Source organism: Palaemon carinicauda, chromosome 11, assembly GCF_036898095.1.
Source record: "Palaemon carinicauda isolate YSFRI2023 chromosome 11, ASM3689809v2, whole genome shotgun sequence".
NCBI lineage: Eukaryota > Metazoa > Arthropoda > Malacostraca > Decapoda > Palaemonidae > Palaemon > Palaemon carinicauda.
Genome location: NC_090735.1, coordinates 144,077,904 through 144,102,760, shown reverse-complemented (window position 1 = coordinate 144,102,760; position 24,857 = coordinate 144,077,904). Strand labels below are relative to the sequence as shown.

Here is a 24,857-nt window from a genome sequence, read left to right as displayed (position 1 = left end):
TACCTAAGGGGTAAGTCACCCTCTGTAAATAGCGTGGTTTGTATTTCGGTTACGGAACAAATGACAAATTCGAAGATAATTTGTATTTTTCCTAACCATACAAACCTTAGCTATTTACACATATTTGCCCGCCAGCCCTGTCCCCCAAGACAAGTCCTACCTCTAAGTGAAAGTGAGCATTCATCTGTGTGTGAGGGGGGGAGGGGTAGCTAGCTACCACTCCCCTACCCACCCGCTAACTAGCGCGGGGGTAATACACCCTCGTTAAATTCTAATGGCTCGCCATTTCAGCTATGCTAAAAGGTAACCCTCTGTAAATAGCTAAGGTTTGTATGGTTAGGAAAAATACAAATTATCTTCGAATTTGTCATATTTTCACAGTTTATCTATCTAGTGTTTCGTTTGCCTATTGTGCCGACAAAGCAGAGCTGTCCTGTTGGGGCCTGGGGAGTCTGCTGTTGCCGCCTCCTCTACAACTTCATCATGGGCGTGTTCCCTTCTCCTAGAAGTTCTCCCGTGACAACTGTCAGCTCCTTAGTTCATTTAGAATGCTCAGGAGGTTCGCCTCCATGGGTGGGTAACTTCCCTTCCGAGGGAGGTTCCCTTCCCAGGTATGAGTTTTTTTCCCCTTCAGGGGGGCCAACTTCTCTTACCTTAATATTTTCTGGTCCTCGGGCAGTTCTGCTCTTGGTGCTGAGCGACCGCTTTTGTAACTATGCTCAAGGGGCTGAGCGGTTGCAAGACCGGACCATGGTGTTCGTGCGATTATGCTCTTGGTGCTGAGCGGTCGCACTTGCAGCTACGCTCAAGGGGCTGAGCAGCTGCACGAGCTCCTCTTCGGAGGTTGCTCTTTATGGTCAGCTTGCTGATCCAACGGCCCTAGGGGCACCTTCACTTGCTGTTGTTGCTGAAGGCTCAGTTCCCCCTCCGAACATCCTTTGAGGGGGCATCTGAGTCCAACGGTGTCTCCTGCGAGTGTCTCTCCCCCTCGGGGGAGTTCACTAACAGAGACTCCTCTTCGGAGGACTGATGATGGTGCTCCTGTCCGTGGTCGTCTTCATCTTCAGCCGCAGAGGATCCTCCTCGACGAGAACAGACCGTTGCAGCTGCTTCGCTACTCCTGTCGGCAGTTCGTTCGCAATCTCCGACACCTGCCAGATCTTCTTGTCTTCCTTCTCCGTTCCTGGACGCAGAAGCGCTGTGGGCGCCACTCCTCCCCGTTTTCCAAACGGTCACCGGTCCCTTCGGGGCAAAGGGCTTATCTCAGGGTGTGAGTAAGTCCCTTTTGTGCCAGGTTTTACCTGTGCAACCTCGTTCTCCTGTGCGCTCGCGCGCAGTAGCTCGCAAATGCTCTCCTGCTGTGGACCAGACTTCTGCTGAATCAACTCTCCAGCAACCTCCTGTAGCTGAGTCTCACCGTAGATCTCCTGATCGCCAACTCTTCTGAGACCTTCTGTGCGGCTACGCGCCATGTGCGCCTACGGTCTCCTGAACGCCCACGATCGCTTGCTCTCCGGCGCACATGTAATCACCTTCTTCTGATGTGCGCAATGCGCGCCAACGCTCGCCCTCGCGCCCACGATCTCCGGATCTGGGCGCAGGCAGGGAGATTATTTCTTCACTGAACTCCACGTTCACCTGCTCGCCAACGCGCATCTGCGCCCCCCTTTCCTGATGTGCGCATTACGCGCCAACGTTCGCCCACGATCTTCGGATCTGGGCACAGGCAAGGAATTTATTCCTTTGCCTCCTCGCCGACGATCTCTCTGGTTCTGCACCCTCGCCGATATCGTCTGGCCGTGCATATCTTCTGGCCACGCAATTACGCTTCTACGATCTCCTGGTTCCTGCCTCGTCACGCGCAGTTCAAGAAGTTCCTACACTAGCGCACAAGCGCTCACAGGGTCTTCTGGACTCGCAGCGCCCTTCTGAAGTTTCGTGCCAAACGCGCCCACGCGTGGTTCCAGTTCCAGCGCGCCAACGCGCCAGCACGCTTCCACTTCACACCGCACCGCCCAGGAGACACCTCACAGGCACCCCTGGGCTCTCCTTACGCGCCAGCGATCTCCTACGCGCTCGCGCGATTCTTCGCCTGCGTGCAAGCATTTTCAACGCGCCAACGCTTTAATCGTCGCAGGTTTCCTACTCGCCCACGCGTTAACTCTCCTGTACGCGATCGGTCGCTATGCGCCACCGCTCGCCATGTGCCACCGCTCGCCATGTGCCACCGCTCGCCAACGCGCCATCGCTTGCTAACGCGCCATCGCTTGCCAACGCGCCATCGCTTGCCAACGCGCCATCGCTTGCCAACGCGCCTTCGCCCGCCTACAAGCCATTGCACGCTTACGCGCCATCGGTCTCCCGGCCGCCTGCGCTCGCCCTTACGACCGCGTGCGAACCAACGGTTTTCCATCGCGCGAGCGCCAGCGCAATTCCCGCCAGTGAGCCATGGCTCGCCAACGCGCCATCGCTCGCCAACGCGCCATCGCTCGCCAACGCGCCATCGCTTGCCTACGCGCCATCGGTCTCCCGACCGCCAGCCCTTGCCCTTTCAACCGCGCTCTCGTTCGCCCACGCGCGAACCAATGTTTTACCATCGCGCGAGCGCCAGGGCGATTTTAACCGTGATTCCCGTCGGGTTTTCGCAACACGGGCAACCTGGCGAGTCTTCTGGAGCGCGTACTTCCAGATCACAATCTTCACCCCGTAAACGCAGAGCATGACACTTGCAGAGCAGGAAGAATCTTCAGAGAGGTCTGGGCAAAATCCTTCTCCTTCTTTTCAGAACCTGGTTTAGCCCCTACTCTCCACCTTTCCGTGGAAGGGACATACCAGGGAGTTTTTCTCTCGAGAAATTCTCCGCCCGGCAGGTGACTTTCTCGTTTTCGGAGATCTTAAGCCAGGAGAAAGCCGCAAAGTGTGCCATGCGGACCACTTCGTGGCTGGTCGTCTGGCTTGGATCTCTGGGCATCCTGTTGCAATTCGAGAATTTGTCCAAGGAGAGCTCCAGGAAGGCCATGGAAACTTTCCTCCTCTCGGGCACGAACACCATCGCTTCCTGGCTCACCAAGTTTGGAACTTGTGGGCAAACTCGATGTTGAAGCATTGAGATGCAGTCCGAGAGGTTCCTCTCGGAAGTCCTAACCATGGATGTCGGCAAGCTCTCACTCTTCCACCCTTGGACAGACCTTGGTTTGAGCCCAAGGACGGGAACGGACAGCTGAGAGGTGGAGAAAGTCTAATCACGATTCGCTCCTCCAAGGCACCTACATCCAGACCCTACAAGCCTCCAGTGCCTCAACAACAGCCTCGTCAGCCTAGGACATCGCAACCGGCCCCGGCAGCTGAGACAAGGTGTCTAAACAGCAGCCCCCTCCTGTCAGAGACAAGAAGGGTGGGAAGTCCTCCTGGAGAGGCAATAATCCTGAGGGAGCGGCCGAGGCCGCAAACGCTAGGATTGGCTCCCCCCCTGCATGGTCCCCAGTAGGGGGATGCCTAAGGTTGCGCGCTCAGGTGGCAACAACTCGGGGCCGATTCCTGCGCGATCTCCGTGATCAGCTAAGGATATCTCGTCCCGTTCTTTACATCTCTACCTCCATTGACAGCGAATCCAGCGTCGCTGAGCTCCTATCCCATGGGTTCAGCAAAGGGGCTAGCCCTTCGAGCAGGAATCGAGACCATGCTCTAGAAGTATGCTCTCCCAAAGGTCATCGATGGCTCCTCCTCCTCCTCCTCCCCCCCCCCCCCCCGCTCCTTCATTCGACTCTTTCTTGTAAGAAATCATCGGAAGGCTGGAAACCTGTCTCTACCTCTCAGCCCTGATCAAGTTTGTCGAACAAACTTCGTTCAGCGTGGAACAGCAGAGTCAATCAGGCTTGTAATGAGACCACAAGACTTCATGTGCACACTAGTCCGTCTTCCAGGAAGTACTTGAAATTCAGCCTAGACAACAAGTTATACCAGTTCAAGGTGCTGTGTTTCGATCTCTCCACAGCACTGCAGGTGTCCACCAGAATGTTCACCCTGTTATCTTCATGGCCACACAGGAGCGACTTTCGTCTCCTTCGCTTTCTGGATGACTGACTAACCCAGGTAGTCTCGGAATCGACCCTTCTTCGACACTGAGACGAGCTTCTGGGACTTTGCCAAGATCTAGGGATCATGGTAATTCTCGAGAAGTCTTCTCTGCTCCCATCTCAACAACTGGTATATCTAGGTGTGATATTAGACTCCAATCTCCAAGCCTTCCCATCAGATGACAGGATAGCAAGGCTGAGGAGAGTCGCAGAACCTTTCCTCAGACGAGGAAAGCTTCCAGCCCAACCTTGGTTATGCCTCCTAGGTCACCTTTCCTCCTTGGCCAGGCTAGTTCCAACAGCCACCTCAGGATGAGATCCCTGCTTCGGCGGCCTAAGTCCCAGTGGAATCAAGACAACGATTCCCTGGACATTCTGGCCCCTTTTGGAACCTGCGGAACGAATGGACCTGCAGTGGTAGTTGACCTACGGGAACCTCAAAGGAATGGATCTTCTCGTCCTTCCCCCGCATTTGATCCTGTTCTTGGGGGGGGGGGCACGTTCTGAATTAGGCCTATGGTCGGAACCAGAATGGTACCTCCACATCAATCTGCTAAGAATGAAGGCCGTATTCTGGCCCTTCAACACTTCCAACAGACCCTGGCGAGTCACTCTGTGAACGACTACTTTCTCATCTTGCAGTAGAGATACTGAGATGAACCGAAGTCCACTCAATACCCTATCGGCTCGCTTTATTCCGGACAAAGGAATGTGCTCTCCGTCAGTCTGAGCAGGGCCTCACAGATAGAGAGTACCGAGTGGTCTTCGGCCCTCCTTGGTAGCCAACAAGTCCTGACCTTGTGGACCTGTTTGCGACAGCCTTGAATTTTTAAGCTGCCGCTGTACTACTCCCAGTCCCAGACCCCAAGGCACTCTGGCAAGATGCCTTCCTACACGGTGGGACAACATCGACGTCTACATCTTCCCACCGTTCTGTCTGTTGAGAAGGGGGCTCAACAAGACCAGACTGTTGGTCAACCTGTCGATGACTCTGATAGCTCCGCTGCGGCGTCATGCAGAATGGTTCCCGGATCTTCTGCATCTCCTGACGGAACTCCTGAGAGAGCTTCCCCCACGACACGAGCTACTCAAACAACCACACTGCAACATCTACCACAAGCCGTAGCATCGCTTCGGCTTCACGCCTGGAGACCATCCAGCATCTCCTCACAGAGAGAGGCGTTCCGCAGCAAGTTGCGAAGCGGATGTCTCGACACCTGCGAAAGTCATCCGCAGGGGTCTACCAGGCGAAGTGAAGAGTATTCTGGGGTTGATATCGTGGGAGCGGTACCTCTCCCCTTGATGCCACTATTCCAGCATAGCGGAGTTATTGTATATCGGCGGGAGGAAATGCACCTTTCTCTCTAGGCGGTGGAAGCCTATCGCTCAGCCTTAAGCCTGGCCTTCAGGCTGAAAGGAATAGGCATTTCCTCCTCGCTGGATCTTTCTTCGCTCATACGAAACTACGAACTTACCTGTCCCCAGTCGGAAGTGAGACCTCCTCCATGGAACATGGTTCGGGCTCTTAGGGCTCTTAAGAGATCCCCTTGCGAACCATTACGCCAGGCTTCTGATCGTCACTGGTCTTGGAAGACGGTGCTCCTGCTCGCTCTGGCCTCGGCCAAGCGTGTCAGCGAACTTCATGGTCTCTCGTACGACGTCACCCATTCAGGAGGATAGGTGGAGGTGACGTTCAGGTTCGTCCCTGAGTTGGTTACTAGACTCAAAATCTGGGAATCCTGGACCTTCGGTCGACTCCTTCAGGATTTCGAGTCTCCGTTCTGTAACAGACGACCCAGACCTTCTCCTACTATACCCAGTAAGGAGTCGGAGGGGTTACCTTAAAGAACAGCTGCAGTTCGTCCTCACGTGCAAGCCCTGTTTGGGAGCACAGGGAGGATGGAGAGGAGGGTCATCAAGAATGCCTTTTCAGCCTGGATTCAAGGACCATCCATCTCGCCCTGAATCCAGACCCTCCTCCGTCATGTAGCCTTAGAGCACACGATGTCAGAGGCATCGCAACGTCTCTGGTCTTCATGAAAACTACTCTGTGACGCAGGTGCTACAAGCTGGAGTCTGGAAGCGTCTAACGATCTTCACAGCCCACTACCTGCAGGACGTAACCCACAGGAGCCTCGATACGTTTTCTATCGGCCCTGCGGTGGCTACACAACAGCTGGTCTAACCTCAGGCTCCTTAATGGACAGATAGCAGAAGGTTGAGGGCATTGTTATCCGGTTTTAGACTGCATGAATGAAAGAAGTATGTCTGGCCCTTACTTCTTTCTTCATCCTCCCCTCTCTTGGGGAAAGCAGCATCCTGGGTTCTCTGCATAGCTGACCTCAAACCTCTGCAGGTAAACCATGCTTCCTTGTGTTCCTAGTATTAAGTTAATACTGTCGCCTCCCCCATACCCTGACGAGGTGGTATTGGGAATGTCCTAGCCTAGAATTCCAGCTAAAGGACTTCAGGTCGACTTCCTAGGACAAGTCACACTTCTTCCCTCCACACACAAGCTTATGTAGGCCGCCTACGCAAGAAACTTGCGAGGTGCAGGGACTCTTTTTCTCGAGTGCTGCTCACTCGGATTCCGAGTCCCCGGGTAAGCCAAAGCCAGTAAGGCTGGGGACTTTCCACCCTTCCTAAGGGTAAGTCACCCTATGTAAATAGCGTGGTTTGTATTTCGGTTACGGAACAAATGACAAATTCGGAGATAATTTGTATTTTTACTAACAATACAAACCTTAGCTATTTACACATATTTGCCCGCCAGCCCTGTCCTCCAAGGCAAGTCCTACCTTTAAGTGAAGTGAAGCAGTTCACCGGTGTGTGAGGGGGGGGAGGGGTAGCTAGCTACCACTCCCCTAACCCCTTGCTAACTAGCGCAGGGGTAATACACCCTCGTTAAATTCTAATGGCTCGTCATTTCAGCTACGCCGAAAGTAAACCCTATGTAAATAGCTAAGGTTTGTATGGTTAGGAAAAATACAACTCATCTCCGAATTTGTCATATTTTATTTACCATATGCGTCTTATTTCGCCTTTCCATATGAAAATAAATTTCTGTTACTGTGTTTCAATGCCCCTAATTATTCTTTATTATATTAAAAATAATAATTATCCTGTCTGAAATATGCTCACCAAGCAAGTGAAATATTGTTCCTACACAAATATTTAACCTTCCGATCTGTCTACGAGACTGGCACGATCCTCGCATCCAGGTGAGTCTATCTTCATCAGGGTACTTCGAGATGTTCCTCTGGTCCAAACAGGACGTCCCTGCCAGGGGGACAGGAAGCCATGTCATTGTTTATGCCACTGGTAGTGACATATAACGGAGATGTCACGGTCTCTAAGGTCACCAGACCAAAGGAATATTGTTTGAAGTAGAAGGCACTTTGAAATGAGGAAAAACCACGATACACTAATTCTCTGGTACACTTCCATCAGGACGTCATGGCTTGAGCCCAAAAAACGGATTTTGAGCAAAGCGAAAAATCTATTTTTGGGTGAGATGGCCATGACGTCCTGATGGACCCGCCATACTGGTTCTAGTTCAGCCTGTCAGGCCCCTCCCTTTCATATTGTATCGTGGAGGCTGGCAGAAACGCTGAATATGGAATGAAGAGGACGGACGTGACGTCAGTCAAGATGGCGGACAGCTATGGCTGCCGTTTGTTTACGTCGCGGGGTACCGTAACAGTAACGTAGGAGGATAACTTTGCAACGGCTCCTCAGTTATCTTGCCACCTTTCCCCCTCGAAGCGTAAATGCTATGTGGGGTGCAGATAGCCATGTGGCGTGTCAAGCATACGTCCCCTGTTGATATACGATACCCTAAAGGGAAACCTTTAGGGTACTCGTGCCAGAAGTTAGAATTCTGTGAAATCTTTGGTTTAATTCTCTGGGAATATCCACTGTAGTCATATATACCCTCAGGAAGCTACTGAAGGAACCTTCCATCAGGACGTCATGGCCATCTCACCCAAAAATAGATTTTCTCCGTTTTTTGTCTTTTATAACATATCCTTTTAAAAGTATTGTATCTACCCATGACAGTTGAATAAAGTCTTGCACTTTGCCTCTTCGATAGATAATGCCTCTGCCTCTCTGAGGGAACTAACTAAAAAATCTATCGTTTTGCTTGCTATGGCTTCTAGTGCTAGTCAGTGAGATTGTGGCCCTTTGAAGGGCCATTGAATTCTTGGATTCGGGAGAGGTAAATCTTTATCCAGATCCTGCATTTTTGGCAAAAAACTTATTTCCCATGAAACGCCGGGGCCCTGGAAAATTGTTCTACTACAGGAGGACCCTTCTCTGTGCCCGGTGGAGAGCCTTAAAGCCTACCTATCCAAGAGCCGGGCCTTTATTAGGCGGTCAACTTTTCAAAAGGGAGTCAACAGAATCTAACCTTTCTCTGAAACAGCAAAGGTTCAAACTCGCCTACTTCATCTGAAGAGCTGACCCGGAAAGTATTCCAGAGGGTCATGACCCTAGAAAAGTTGTCTCTTCCTTAAATTTTTTCCAATATATGTCCTTTGCAGGCTTACACATGATGGAAAACTTTTAAGTGTTCTTCAAACATTACCTACGTCAGTTGGAAGAGATTAAACACTTTGTGGTGGCTGCTGGTAGTGTGATTTAAACCAGCTTCTTAAATGTTGTATATGGACTCATAGACTGTATGGTTGGGTCTTCTTAGTCTGCATTGTGCAAGGGGACTCATGTTCCCCTTTTCAATGTACTATTTAATATTATAACGAGTCAATAGAGATATTTTCCCATGCATGTCATGAGTGTTACTATTTTATTACTGTTATATAATTTTGGGGTCGGAAAACTCCGGTTTTCTGTGTATATCTACTGCATGTAATGGTACAATTGATTACTGTTACATTTATGCATCTTTTGGAAACAATAAAAGACTGCTGTTCCTTTTTGCTTATCCTTTCATTGGACTTACTGTACAAAATAAAAGTAGTGTACTTCAATTTTTAACCCTCCTTATATAAACTTTGGTCTATTCATCTTCTGGAGACAAAGATCTTCTCCACAGTAAGTGGGACTGTGACATTAATTTCCCTTGCTCCTACTTTTTACAAAAGTATCTCTTGCTCCATAGCTTGGTACCATAGTTACTAATGCTACAGGAAGTATGATGATGTCTATGGGGTGTAAAGGGTTAAAACTCTCCTGGCCACAACTGAGAATTATGATTCTCTGGTACACTTCCATCAGGACGACATGGCTCGAACCCAAAAAAGGGATTTTGACATGGGAAAAATCTATTTTTGGATGAGATAGCCATATCGTCCTGATGGTTCGCCCGTTACTTTCCATCCCTTCCCAATTCTCAGTGTGGGACCTCGCGTCATGCGATGGCTACTCCTCGAATGGTTCAACAGGAAACTTGTTAGTTGTAGCACATTGAGATCGGGAGTTGTAACGGCTCGCTTGGCCATGTCCTTACGTCTACCCTTATCCTTCGAGACAAGGTTAACTCTATTCGGGGAAGGATAACCATGGCTTGTTAATAACACATCCCTGATTTATACACACTATCTCCCGGGATATTCGCTCCAGAGGTCAGAACTCTGTTGATAACTCTAAGGTAAAATTTCTCTGGTATATCACTCGCAGAAATATCCCAAGTAGAAGCTGACAGTGAGGAACTTCCATCAAGACGACATGGCTATCTCCCCTAAAAATAGATTTTTCCTATGTCAAAATCCCTTTATTTACATAAGCATAAACCCCCCTAGAAAAATTTTCTAAGAGGGTAAATTGAAATAAATGTCACATTGGATATCACCATACGTCTGCCAAGTATGCGCTGCTACTACCCATTTTCTTTTAGCCTCCACATTTCCCTCGACCATCTACCCATTCGTGGTGTGTTTCACTTTCCTTTGAGTGACTTACGTATTTGTACCAAATTTCCCCCAAAATAAGTTACATACGACGCAGCAATTCACATCATCGGGTCACTTATGGAAATATTTTCATGCACCATTGCGTCATCGGATCACCAGAGGGTTAATGGTGCTTTACATGAAATTATCTTGATTCTCGTATTTTGAGAGCTTTCCACCAGTTTCAACTGGTTGTAATTCACCTTAGTTGTCTCTCAATGAATTTTCTTCGGCTTCATTCATACTTATCATCCAATTGTTCCCATATCTAATAGCTCTTTGGATAATACACAAATTTAAACCATCTTGATACTTGAGACACTCCCCAATTTCCAGTCTATAGGTATACAGTATTGTACACAATATTATTCCCTTACAATTTCTTTATTCCTTCTTGGAGAAGCATTTAATAAATGGAATACCTTGAACATATCTTCGGTCTCACAAATTATTAATAAAATATTTATTCAGCTTCGATCAACTGCAATGAAAATGAAACTTACTACCAATGATGGTAACTTGGAATGTTGAAATTAAAATTGTATGAATATCATAACATAGACTTGAATTTCATTTTTCCAAAGTGTAAAGTGTGATAAAAAAAATGTTAACTGCTTGTATTTATAACATATCAAAGATAAGATTAGTCAGGGAGAAAATAAATTTATTTTCAATCAAAACTATAAAAATGGTTTTGATAGTGACACCTACAATATTGTTTAAAATACTCCTGTTGATCTAAGTAGAGTTTTGTTTTATCAAAGAATTCTCACTTTTAACACATTTGAGAACATAAGCCTGTAATATTCTTTATCTGCAGAATGTTGAATATTTCAGTGGCCATTGAATTTTAGATTGAGATTACATAATTCATTATGGGAGTTTGGATGAGCAATTACAATTGTTGCATTATGGAGCAAAAGTTACAAGTTGGACGGAAAGAAGGAAGAAAGAAAGTGATAAAGTAAACGAATAAAGTGGGTACAGATATGGGATGAAAATTTGATGTAATTATTCTTTAGTAATGCCCAAAGTTTGCTGATGAAACTACTACCTATCATTTCTTGATATTTCTACTAAATATGTCAACTGCATTTCTATTTATCACAGACTGGATGAGTGGAACTGGTACCAATTATCAGCTCCACAGTTTGATATGAGGGATGAAGTTAATGTGTTGCTGATTCTGCAATTTTACACATTCATCAGAGCTCCAATATTCTACATGGCTGTACAGCACAGGTAATGTAAAAGCGTGCTTACTTAGGACATCTCTTTTTGTAACTGGTTTCACAATGTGGTTTTATTTTATCAAGCAGTTCATCATTTTTATCATCTAGTAAATTTATTCAAGACTGTATGCCATTATGATGTTTTCAGTTTGACAATTAATATTCCAACATTATTTGACAAAGTAATCTTTAAATGAAATTTACAATTTTTTTTCAACTGACCACCTTAAGTCTTGACATACATTTCTGTTGCAGATACTTTGTGTTTTAATTGCATTTTTTTATTATTATTAATCATACTCAGAACTTGGGAGGCAAATTTTCCTTCAGTCAGTGTCAGTTTGAACTTTTCTTTTAGTCTAAGTATTGTATATAACCATCTGAGCTTATACTCTGGTCACAAACTTTACCAGCAAACTCCTTGAATGCTGTACGGCATGGGTAACAAAATTCCTGTTTGTAGCAATGACAATTATGAAATCACAGATTAAAGAACAATACATTGAATTTTGAATGGTATTAAAAAAATGCTAGACTTATGCAATAACAGTATGGTTTATGGGTTATTATCAAGTACTTGTGCGACTGATGAAGCTTGCCAACCAACCTCAATCAAGAGTCTGAAGAAGTTTGCCATTCAACCTCACCCTGCAGGTTTAAATAATTATCAAAATCATATTTATTTTAAAAGATCATTTTGTTGGGGAGGAAAGGGAAATAGAATTTTATTAAAATACTGCAATGGATATACTGTTAAAACATGACCTAGCAAGGATTCGCTAAAGTTAAGAGCTCTTGTAAAATTCCTTCCAATTAATTGCGTTCTTAATTCACCTACATGAATATTTTCATTGTTTGGTAGTTTAGTGTGACCAGTGAACTAAAATTTGTAACTATCACAAGATTGATTTAATTGAGAATGCAGGTTGAGGATGAATAAAAAGGTATAAAGTGAAGAAATCTAAAATTTTAATTGCATGGAGCACAAGGCCAAAGATATCAAGACACAAAGCTTTTAAAAAATATAATTGTACGGAATCTGGCACTGCGCTAAGAAAAAAAATTGAGACGGGGAAGAATAATACATCTGGTAAATAGGACCTAATAAAGCCTATCAATCCTGCATTACTCAGGGTTAAAGCTTCCCACTGATAGGATATTTACAGCATGCTCTCTATTTCTTCGTTAAACAATTCTTTAACTCAGATAGAATATCAAACTGTAGCCAAACAAAATTCTTTACAAATAAATTTCCTTTGCAGTATTTGCCAAAAAAAATACAGCTTCATTATATACTGTCTGCAAACATTGTAAACAGCTTTATTTACATGAGATGCAAAATACAGTACAAGAAACAATACTGTAATGGAAAAAGCATTGCCAAATAACCTAATAAATAAATAGGCTCAGTAAACACGAAAAGAAGAACGTCAGTGAGAATAGCTCTTCTAGAATAAATATAAATATAATCAGGATGCTGGTATATTCAACCAAGCTAAAATACAATACTACCATATCCTGGAGAAAAGTTTCACTATTTTAATCAAACCAATTGGGATGTATTAACTTTGGGATTTATGTCAATCCAAAGATGCTGTATTTGAAAACAAAACCTGTACATTTATTATGAGAATGCACATTTAAGAGGTACTAGGTGCATTTCTTAAATTAGACGTAATGTGTATATTGTAATAATAAAAAGGTTGAGAATCCTTGGTCATTTTACGAAATAATTTTCACATAAAATTGTAAAACAAATATTTAGATGAATTTCTTGTAATTTTCTCTTCACAGCTACAAAAAGTACTGTAAAAGTTTACCTTTCACCAATAACACAGAACACAGTTTGGAAACACAAGCAATAGACGCATTGTATGCCATGACACACAGTGTGATACAAACTGCAAAACACCAGATATGGTATATCTATTCTCCTACTGCAACTACATAACAGCAATCAACCAGTTTTGTAACACCATAATACACATCACTCATGCAATACTGTTTGCAAACATTTTATTCTGCCCCAATGCTGTTTCCATTAAGAGAGATCTACGGCTCAAAAATGGCTACCCTTCCATATACTGTAACAGGTACCACAGCAAATACTACAACCAAACACACTTTGGAGAACATTGCATTTAAAATTCTTATCATCATTGCTATGACACACATCATGAAGAATTATTGGCCATATCAAATGTCAAAATAACTTTTTTCTGTCTTATTTATTGGATAACAATACATTGCACAAAGAAATATAGTTAAATTAGGCTTGCACTGTCATAGGACTGTATATTAGGTTTCAAGGATACTCAAGATTTTTTTAATGAAAAAGTAAAGTAATTGTAAACCTAAACAGCCAAAAGAAACAAAAATGAAAAGGGTAATACTTAAAGTTCCCAACTAAACCCAACATCCTAAAGCAAAGCGGACAAAATAAGTTTTCCTCACAACAAAAATCTGATATAAAGTACACACCCTCATATACTAAGCCAAAACTCGGCCACCTTTAAGACCTTTAATTCCTCATGACAAAGCTACTTCAGAGATGAAAATTGGTGCTAAATACAATAATATTCATCACTTCCACAAGTGCTTGTACAGTATTGAAAACAAGATTTAAATAACTAACATATCTATAACTCTCCAACCAGATGGAACGTGCATAAGATCCACCATTCCTTTGTTTCTTACTTGCTAAGTCTACATGAAAAAATACCAAATATGAAATAAATGAGTATTTTAGTGTGAAAAGATATTCAATATTGGGAAATTTTCTGATATAATAACCATTTGTAAAGAAAATAGCAATAACAGTTATGTCCAACTGATTCTTAAAAATAGGGAAAAACACTTGACACGAAGTTAGAGGTTAAACCCTCAGTACACAGTCAAGAATGATAATACTGAAAACCATATCTGGACATGACTGTCAAATGAGCAGATGACTACTGCACTATCTAAGAAATTTGCTTCTGAAAACACTTTTCTGAGTGAGCAGTACAATAAATAATTCCCAGTATGAGCCATATAAATTTGTATCAATCCACTAAATAGATACAAAACCAAAATATGCTGCACAGGTATTGGAATCTTTAGTACTGAAAGGAAGACAAAAAAAAAAAAAAAAAAAGCAATAACATGAATTTTCTGAGGACTTATGATCCTAGATTTCAACTAAACATTATGATAAAAGCCAGCAAAAAGCCCATTGCAAATGTACCAAGTAAGATCTTGCACAAATTTTACAATGAGGGATTCAAATATTATATGGGATTTCCTACAGGACAGGACAAGGCATAAGCTATCGTTCTTAATATTCCCCACGCTCCTTTATACAGGTAAAATGCTAATGTTAAGGCATGACTAAGTGTTAACTTGTAAACTTGAAGATAAGTCTAAAATGTCTTACTTTTCCAAGTAACATTTCTATAAAAATAGACATCAGACACAAAAACCTAAATCTCTGGTATTAATCTCATTTACACATTTCAAAAGCAACAAGAAGTAGGCTGCAGTACTTTGACTTATGCTGCATGCCGTAATTCAATATCAATGCAAACTTATTGGTTCACTTCAATTGGTCAACCATATGGATTAGCCCAGAAATTCAGGGGGGCAAATATGTGATCTAAATATTAAAATTCACTCTTATATCATTAGCAGTGGCATTACTTTCCATTGAATTTAGTCATGCTTGTATTAAAATTATTCACAACTATATTATCAGAACACACTCAAAGTCAGGAGAAACAGAATGGGTTACATTTTTGTAAAATCTGACCAAACTCTTATTAAACTGCTCAAGATTTTCAACTTGAACTTAGGAAGGAAAATAAATGTTGTCTACATGGTCTAAACATGATCATTTAGCAGTATTGTATAAATGTAACATTAGTCATAAGTACTAAAGCCTGCGAAGTCTCCTGTATAACAGGACAAAACACCACAAGAAAGAGATTAATCACTATTGTCTCCCCTACAAAGCAATATTAGGCAAGATGGCAACCAACTTAAAATGGCATCACATTCAACTCTTTTGCCAATCTCCTGTATATAAGTGAGACAAGTGAATAATAGTAAAAGGACACACAAGATATTCAGCAGCTTCCTTTCCAACACAATACACTACAATGTAAGATATAAACTTAATGCACAGCTAATCAACTACAACAAAATGTAAATATATATATATATTCCCTACATTAAATAAGCAGATCTCCTGTACTTGCATAAATATGCTTGTCACCAATTTAGTCGCATACAGATATCATTATGCCACAGCTCAGTAGCTGTGAAAATAAACCATTGAAAAAATAACAGTAAACTAGCAATGCCATATCAAAGCAAAAACAAAACTAATCTGTACTTCACTGTATATTTTCATAGTAAAATTTGAAAATGAAGTTCTTCAAGAATATGTTCAGTAATACTGTATCACTATAAACCAAATTAGTGCATCTCAATAAATATACTCCATTCAACTTTACTTCAATGGAAATCACTAACAATACTTTTGAAAAACGTATGATGCTAACAAATAATCCCCTTTCAATAATCAATTAGTGGCACAAGCAATTATAAAAGTTGCAATGGAAATAGCCTATCTATAGTTCATGGCTACATTGGTTTTTGATAGAATTAAATTTTAACCAAAACGATACGGTTAGTCCCATTTGTTTTGACTAGCAGATTGATTATGTACCTGTAGTTTAACCATACTCCAGAGCTAAAACTGTCGGCTAACATAGCCTCGCCATCACATAACTCAAAGTGACTGTATAACATTACCTTCCAAGACAAATAAAATCCATTTTGTTAGCTAACTCCTAACTATAAATCCTACTGTATTTCCAGAATAATTCTTATCAGCTGAAAGTTCTATACAAAATAGTATTTGGTGTAATGTCAGTATATTTTCAACAGTCCTGTAGAATATTTCAGAAGTCATATTAAGTTCTATACTCTATTTTAGCAGATAAAAATTTTAATAATACAGTAATAACTTCAAAAAACCCTAACTAACTTTTCATTTCAAATAAATTTTCACTGCTGCAGTGACAAAGATTTACACAGCTTTATATGAACATATCATATTTGAAAAAAAAAAGGCCTTCGTAACAAGCACACAAACTGGAGTGAAACTATGACGCATCAAATCATCTAATATTTGTTGCACTGTATAAGAAAACAAACTAAAACTACCAACCAAAATTTACTACAGTGTGTATATATGGAGGATGTGTATAAACTGTATATATAAACACATGAAAATTTAAGAATAATGCAATTCTTTCATTGCATTACACTAAATCAAATTAGGGAGATTACCAATTCTTTATTCAGTATCATAAATCTGGGTGTTGTACATAAATCTAGCTGAATGGAATGTTTATGTTTCCAATGGCTTTTAAAATAGATTAGCTTTATAATTTTTCTGTGATACCATATAAAATTATTTTCCTAACCCGACCATCTCAGTGATACCAGTTGTACTCTTGTCTCAATCATACTCCGGTTCATAAACTTTCACAGCACATACTAAAAAGCTGACATACCTAATTTTCAAGTTCCAAATTCAGATATAAAAACCGAGAAGGTACAGTATATACTTTACAGTATTTCAAAGAAACCTGCGATGGAGTCGTGTAATCCATAATGCCTAACAACATTAATAATGTATGCTCCACCTATTCTATTGGCTATCTTTTTCTTTAATGTGCAATAGCTTATTGATGATAAACAGTCAGTTGGCAACCATCAATGTTGAGGAAAATAATAAAAATTCTAATTTCACTACTTATTACAAAGGAGATATACATTATTGTTTTTCACAAAAAGTTCTGTATATATCATATTTGCATCCATCTGTGTATATTGGAATACTTATGTGTATCTGTCAATATAAAGAGTACATAAGTGAATCAATAACCATAAATGGCAATCTAAAAAATTATGACAGTAGCAAACATTTTCCATTTGTTGTCACCTTCAAATGTTATAGCTATCAGCTTCATTGAAGGGTTGTGAAAAGAAATAAAGTACAGCAGCAAACACATCACAGTATAATAGAGGTGGTAGTATGAATAACATCATTGTAGCATGCAATGTTTCACTAGTTCTTGAACTCAATAGATGATCATATTTGATACTGCAATGATAGCTTGAAGTAGAAATTCAATCCCCACTTCGCAAACTGTCTAGTTAAACAGTACAACATTTTTTTTAGTTTTCCCAGTCTCTACAATATAGCTGAAGTTCAAGATAGAAATCTAAATTGGAAGAGATGAATCAAAGAACATAAATAATTATAGCTCCTTTGACCTACTGTTTAAACTGTCCCATATTCATTTACATACTGTACTGTAAAGATCTTTACATAAACATGCAACACTCACTTTGGCAAATGCAAGCAAATTTTATCAAATATTTCTCTCCAGAAGCCTCAGGGTTCCAGATTTAGTTTTTGCCATGCATGATGCAAACAACAATACTTATGAGAAAAAAATATGAAAAACAATGCTATTTCTCATTTTTCAATATTGGTCATTCCAGTACTTTTGTTCTGTGATCAACTCTTGACAATGGAACCTTGAATCAGGGCAATCTCATTAGCTGTGGAAAGTTTTGTTTTTATTATCCTTATTAGTAAACCTAATGTCATTTGATATATAATTATACTTCCCCTAGTAGCAATAGTATTCTACAATTACATTCATTAACTTGCTTCACATACGATGATGCAAGTTTCACTTTAGTCAAATACCAGTATATAGTCCCTGACAGTTTCATCTTTATATTATAAAAGTTAAATTTTCAGTACTGATCTTAACTGTATACAGGTATCTCATCAGCTACCTTATTTGCCTTTAAAACACAAGTAACAAACGATTTGCCAAAATAAGTCTGGTTTGTTGTTATATATGTAGTATCAATAAATAAGCTTCAATTCCTAAGCAATGTTGCTTTACTGGCTTTTATATTACAAAGAATTATGGTAACATTAGATTTAATAGCCTTAAGCCTGCACCCTATGCGAATAATGCAAAATATTTAGAATCTTCATACTGTCTTTGTCTTGTATTTCAACAAGGACTCTTTCACTACCTTAGCCAAAAAAAAATTTTTAGCACTTAAGGGAGCCGTCCGCTATGTTTTTCAATTTTTTTTTCTAATTATTCAAAATACACAATTTCTATACTGTATGTTTTAGGCATATATAATACCTTCATCGTACAATATTTCAAGTCATTTGATCGAAAACATTTTGATTTAGTAGCAAAAATTATGATTTAAAAAAAAAAATTAGGTTCCCCTTTTCTCCAATATGACACCAATTGTATTGAAAAAATCATACCCTAAAAACTTCTTTATAAACTGAATAATTATGTATAACAATTTAGATTTTCCTTTTTTTCAATATTTTTTTTTCTTGAATTTAGTCTAGAAGCAAAACAATTATGAGAAAAAGGAAAATCGAAATTCCATCATAAAAAATTATGATAACCTTACTTTGTACTCTTATTGTTTATTCCTACATGAATAGGGTGTGAGGGTTTTCATGAGTTGCCAGCAGCCTCTCATTATTGCCAGTGTTAGAATGTTCCAGCTTTATACTTTTTCATGTTTCCATCTCTTCTTGATTCGTTTTAGTTGCTCTATGCTTGCTTTTTGTTCTTTCTTTGAGTGAAAAAATCACTTCATATATGCAAAAATGAACACGGAAAGACATTTCTGTCAAACTCAGTCAACCAGACAATGCAGTTAGGATGACGTCATCATTTAAAGACCATTTTATCTTAATTATTTGTAGAAATAATTGGCTGAAACTTCTGGAGTGTATGTACATGTTTCTGCATACATAGAAACAATAACTTGACTTTTTTAATTTTTTCAAGTTGTTACATTATCCACCACAGTGAACGGTCCCCTTAAGGCTTTCTCTGCTCTTTCAAATTGGATAAGTAAAATCTCAAATTTTATTTTAAATCCAATCACCCAAATCTTTCTCTTCCTTGAAAGAAATTTAACTCCACCTGTTTTCATACTATCCATATTCCTTTCACATGATTCTTAATGCAGGGTCCTGTACTCTTATTATAAACACATCTTAGAGGAATTAAAATAAAAGGATACTTCCTCCTAGTGCTTAACCTACATACATATAAGAATTAGCAGATAAAAAATAATAAAAGCTATAACATAATGCAAAGTACAGTTTCAACCAGTGACATAGATTTATTAGCAAGCAAAGCTACAAGTTCCAAAGTTGTCTCAAGAAAACCTTAAGTTTAGCATACTGCAGAAAGTGATGAGCCTTCAACCTCTTCTGTTTAATCAAAATGCTACACCTCCATTTTAGTCTGGCAATTAGATGGTCTGTCTGAGGATATCAAGTGGTTTATAATTAATCATTACATGGAGCAAAAATTAATGAGAAAAAAGATCTGCATTCTTCAAAAACAAATCTGAAACTGTGAGGTCATTGGCTATGTATTTTTTAATGTAGTAAAATTATACTTGTCTTCAATACATAACTCTACTATATATGCATAATTGGATACTTAAAATAAAGATAATTCTGAAAAAAAGGTTATTCCTTGTTGACTGAAATTATAACTGTCATGAAGCACATTTCACTATTTATTTTGTATTATATTTTCTAGTCAGGAACTTTACAGTACAGAATAGCCCTCAAATACCTGTGTTGTTTTAAGAAATACTTTTTATTTATAAGAAAAGTAATTCACCTTTGTTATTCGTTATCATTTACTTTCTACAGCATGACTGAACTTGAAACAGAAGCAAGTTTCAGTGATGCTAAAGAGTTTAGAGGACAAACTAACAATATTACAATATCATATGCATCATGAATACATTATCAATATCACATCCTTACTAATAAACAAATTGTTACTATTATCACCTTTGCCAAGACTATATTTCAGGTTCAGCTTGTTTGTCAGCATGACCAAAACCAAGCACTAAGTCATGTTAATTTCTACGGGAATGCGGACTTCACATCTGCCAGTAAACGATTACATGTTGGATGATGGAAATGAAAACAGAGGTTCAGAGAACAAACCTCTCTAGATTCACTAAAACATTTTTTATCGTTATCGACAAACTGCACATACAGAAATGTATCAAGATTAAAAGAAAAGTTAGTTGCAAAAAAATGGCAATTTAGAGACCAGAAGACTTGGAACAGTCAAAACAGCATAATATGTATCTCTCATCAGGAACATCCGATTAAAAACTGTTTAAAATATCTTGGGATAAAGGACCAGAAAGAAAAAAATTCAAGTTTCAAAATATAGATTGGCTACTTTTGAATTTTCTGATTTGATAAAATATTTTGATTTAATAGGAAAATACTCTTAAATTTAGTGGTATCATGACACGTTTAGTATATGATTACTTCCTTCAATCTGTATGACATTCAAATTATCAGGTCACTGGCAATAGAAAAAAAAAAATTGGTATTACGGAGCAGATTAGAGATGAGGGTTTTATCATCATATACATAAAGATAGCATACTATTGTCACTCTTAGGAAAATATAGATATGTGCTGCTGTTTTCCCGAATTGTTTACACAATGTATACCACAAATGCTCACTCAAAAAAAAAAAAAGCTGTTTTGTACGGGATAGCTAGTTAGCTCATAAAAACACTTGAGTTAATGTTGTGACACTAATTTGAGAAACTATTACATATAATAAATCACTGTTAACCCGAGATCATTGGTTGACAAAGCATTTGAGGCCAATAATATGTTTATGAAATCATACGACCTTCATTTTTAAAAGGTTTGTATTTATTCCTTTTTTTTAGATCATCCAAAAGCACTAGGTTATTTTACAGAATAAAAAAAATCCAATTGTAAAACATATTTTGCAAGATGAAAACATTCTATAATAGTTAAAAGAAATGAGTCTCGCCAAGAGAGACACTTTGTAATTGTCTTATCATTTACAGTTTGATAAAGACTCACTTTTCAGGAGCAATTATATTAATATTCTTCTGTAAATTTTATTGAAGAATCAATGAAAAGTCATGTTTTCTGTTTAAAAAAACAAGGACATTCATCAAAAACATAAAAGACAAAAATGTGAGAACAAGAAGTAAATGTCATCTCTGGATGCAGGGAATTTATTTAAAAGAAAAAAAATCATTAGTTTTGGCCAAGATAATTGACCTAATATGGCCGGTGCATGATATCTATTCAGTTTTCCTTGTAGTTTAAATGACTGCAAGGCAGTTCAAAGTTTCTTGAGCATCTGCAAGCTAGTAATCTGAATCTTATAACTTTTGAGGGATAAATTTATATTACGCTTGGTTTCTTAATGAAAACTGTTGCTATCTTTGCCAAGTCTCATTTCATATTCATAAATTCAGATACAATAAGACATTTCAGTCTCGTATATAAAATCCTTTAGATAATAAGTAACACCAGTCAAGGCAGGATTGATGTAAATTTTTTCTTATACCAAAATTTTCTTAAAATTTCATAAATGACTATATCTAAAGAACTAAACCACAGCCGAGAGGCAAAAATAATGATTTAGTAACTGACTGAACTTTAAACTTCTAAAAGCCCAACTACGAGAGACTCATAAACCAGTAATGATGACCAAATTGTTTTCTTTTACACCCATAATCTGAGCAAGAAACCAAAAGTGCCAATAGTAATTTCCCCTACTAATTGTAAACAACGCATTTGATTTATAGTTCATGATAAAACCTGCAAAGAAATGTATTACATTTATAATCTGAAGTACAGAAATATTCCATCAACCAATTGAGGGTTAAGTTTACATTAGAAAATTTGGCAAGGGCTTAGGAAATCCAAAATTCAATCTACCACAAATCAAATTTCGATTTAAGAAAGCCAGCAGCACCTGAGGTTTGAGACTGAATTTATATCAAAATACACAGCAAATTTAACATTGTTACTATGACCTTGATGATCAATTACTGTACAATGCTCTGTCCCTTTACATAAAATCAATTATAAATTACATTATCTAGATGCATAAATAATCTTTATCTCAAGTTTTACTACTCAACAGTTTCCAGTACTGTACATACATAAACTAATTTGGCTGAATAAGGTATAATTCAGTTATGTAAAAGAAATTTATCTGGCAGCAGTAACTCAAATTGCAAGAAGAAATTAATTTGTGTAACTTAGGCATGCATGAAAATAATGGAGAGCTAATCGTAATTAGCCGAACAATTTGCTTCCTGATGCCTACAGTACTTTCATATGCGCTGCATTAAATTTTGCCAAGTACTCTACTACGACATAATTCATTCATCTACGTAGACAACTAAATAAATAATACAGTTTTAATAATAAACCCCTCTATGTAAACCAAATGGTAACAAAAAAGAACAACAAAATATATCTGGCCACATTTTACATTAAGGAGTACCTGCATAATGCCACCAAAAACAAAATATTATAGATAAGGATGAGACTGCCTTAAGAAAATTTTAGTTTATCATCCATCTCCTGGTAAGTAATTACATTTATCCATGAAAGAAATACAACAGTACTTAAAAATTCCAATAATTAAAACAAAAAAAAACCCTTTTGCACTTATATCTACATGAAATTCAATATTTCTGAAAAACAGAACAGCCACCTACCATACCAAGAAAGTGAAATAGCCTAATCCCAATAAAGAAATTAATTGTAGGAGAAAATTACCAAACTTAGCACCTCCATTAACCGAACACCCTTTACACTGCTTTATATTCAATTACAGAATGGAGACAATAATAGTATCCCTGAACCATACATTAGGTTGAAAGTTGTTTGTGAAAAGGGCTGCAAAATGAGGGATACTCATTTGAAATGCCTCTCTGCTACTATTGACACTATTATTTAGTCAAAAACATGCAACAGCATAATGAAAGCAAAATACTCAAAATGCATAAAAGAATTAGTGGTTATAGTGCTAAAACATTTAAAAATATTCCCTGCAAATTTGACTGAGCTTATAAATCTGCATTTAGCAGGTGGTAACTGTAGTTACCGCTGCACAAAAACAAGATCTAAAATTTATAAGAAAATTTTTGTCCTCTGCAGATTGTAATTCCATATTCTGCCCTGTTGCATATTTATTCAGATGAAACCCAAATCCTTGATACCCTAAAGTTTCAGCTGTGCAATTTAGCATAAAACAGCATACAGTATATTTAATGACAATGTAAATATGAATACAGTACAAAGAACAATTATCAAATAATCCACTTCAAAACTGATTAAGTGAATGCAATGTCAATTATCAATTTTTTTCCTGTCCTTAGTCATAGTCGTCACCTTCATTTGTATAACAAAAAATACCTTGTTTTCAAGAATAAATTATTTTCAGTGTCTGAATTAATATTTATTTTAGTTATATACTTCTCTGCATTAAGCAAATAAAATCATCAAATAAAGTACCATTAATATTGACTGCCATCAGCAACTATAGAAATTTACCCTACAAAGACTTCATGAATCTTGTGAGTAAGGAGGCAACACTTGGTAGACTGCTAAAATACTGAAATCCTGCATAGATAAAAAAAAAAATAGCATAATAATCTAGACATATTATGTTCAATATACAGTACAGAATGTACTTGACAAACAAAATATATGGATCAACATAAGAGTATATGTCAAGAAACTAGTCAAACTTCATTCCTTCTAAAACCATTAATTCAAAGTTTCTCCCATATTCAAACAATTCCAGCAACATGAAGGCATGAAACTAAATAAGAGCTCTTTACAACTTTTAGAAGCAATACTATAACATATATGTAATCATTAAAGATGTTCGTGCTGGCTACTGGATGATTATACCATGTTATAGTAAAACCAAAACTTTTTCCTCCTTCCAGGTAACTTCAGGGTCCCTTTTCAAATTCCAAATCTTCCCTACCCCTCTTGTTGCAACTCTTTCCACACACAGCTCTAGCTAAGAATAAGTGCCCTGACTTTTTGGCTTTCCATTTTTTTAAGCCAAGAATGTGCATACAGTATAGATGCACCTTTTCCCAAGAAACCTATAAAAAGATCTAAGGACAGAATGCTTTCTAAAAAAAAAGGACCCAAAGGCTCATAAAATTTAATTATCATGAAACATGATCCTTGATTTGAAACACAAAAGAAATTTACAATAAACCAAACATTTCCTTACAGACTACCTTTGAGTAACAACTACGCTCACAGAACTTGGGTTATATTTCAGAAAGATTACAAGCAGTTGTTGTTAATGATACTGCTCAAAAGCCTATTTTCACATATAAAGATTAAGGCCTTCTAAAATTAAAGGACAACAAAGCCTTAAAGAAACCTATATTTCATTGCTGAAGTTTGAGGAACTCTTCAAATGCCTCAGCTACATCTCCCTCCAATTCTTCTACAGCAGGCGACCAACTGAAAATAAATATGTAAGGACATTCAATGTTGTCTTAATTTATTCTACAGTATGGCTTTTATACTACTGTATAAGTAAATAATGGAGAATAAAATTAAAACTCCAAACACAAATATAAAATCAAAGAAAAGTGAAATTTTATCATGTATGCATTTTTTTAAAAATCACATTAACTCAAATTGGAGGATATATTATATTG

General features: G+C 38.8%; 1 protein-coding gene and 1 long non-coding RNA gene across 3 annotated transcripts in view; one reads left to right on the top strand and one right to left on the bottom strand.

Annotated features, from left to right (window-relative positions):
• Positions 1-21,598, top strand: part of LOC137650266 (uncharacterized) — a 136,644-nt gene extending 115,046 nt beyond the window's left edge. For both annotated transcript variants that reach the window (XR_011045949.1, XR_011045948.1), the window contains exons 2-3: positions 11,099-11,230; positions 20,172-21,598. This is a non-coding gene — a long non-coding RNA (uncharacterized lncRNA). The remainder of the gene's footprint in view (positions 1-11,098; positions 11,231-20,171) is intronic.
• Positions 21,599-24,011: 2,413 nt separating this feature from the next.
• The window catches only part of LOC137650265 (polyadenylate-binding protein-interacting protein 1-like), a 109,355-nt gene continuing 108,509 nt past the window's right edge, over positions 24,012-24,857 (bottom strand). The window contains exon 9 of the mRNA XM_068383568.1: positions 24,012-24,657. Coding sequence (XP_068239669.1) covers positions 24,582-24,657 — 76 coding nt within the window. The 3' untranslated portion in view covers positions 24,012-24,581. The remainder of the gene's footprint in view (positions 24,658-24,857) is intronic.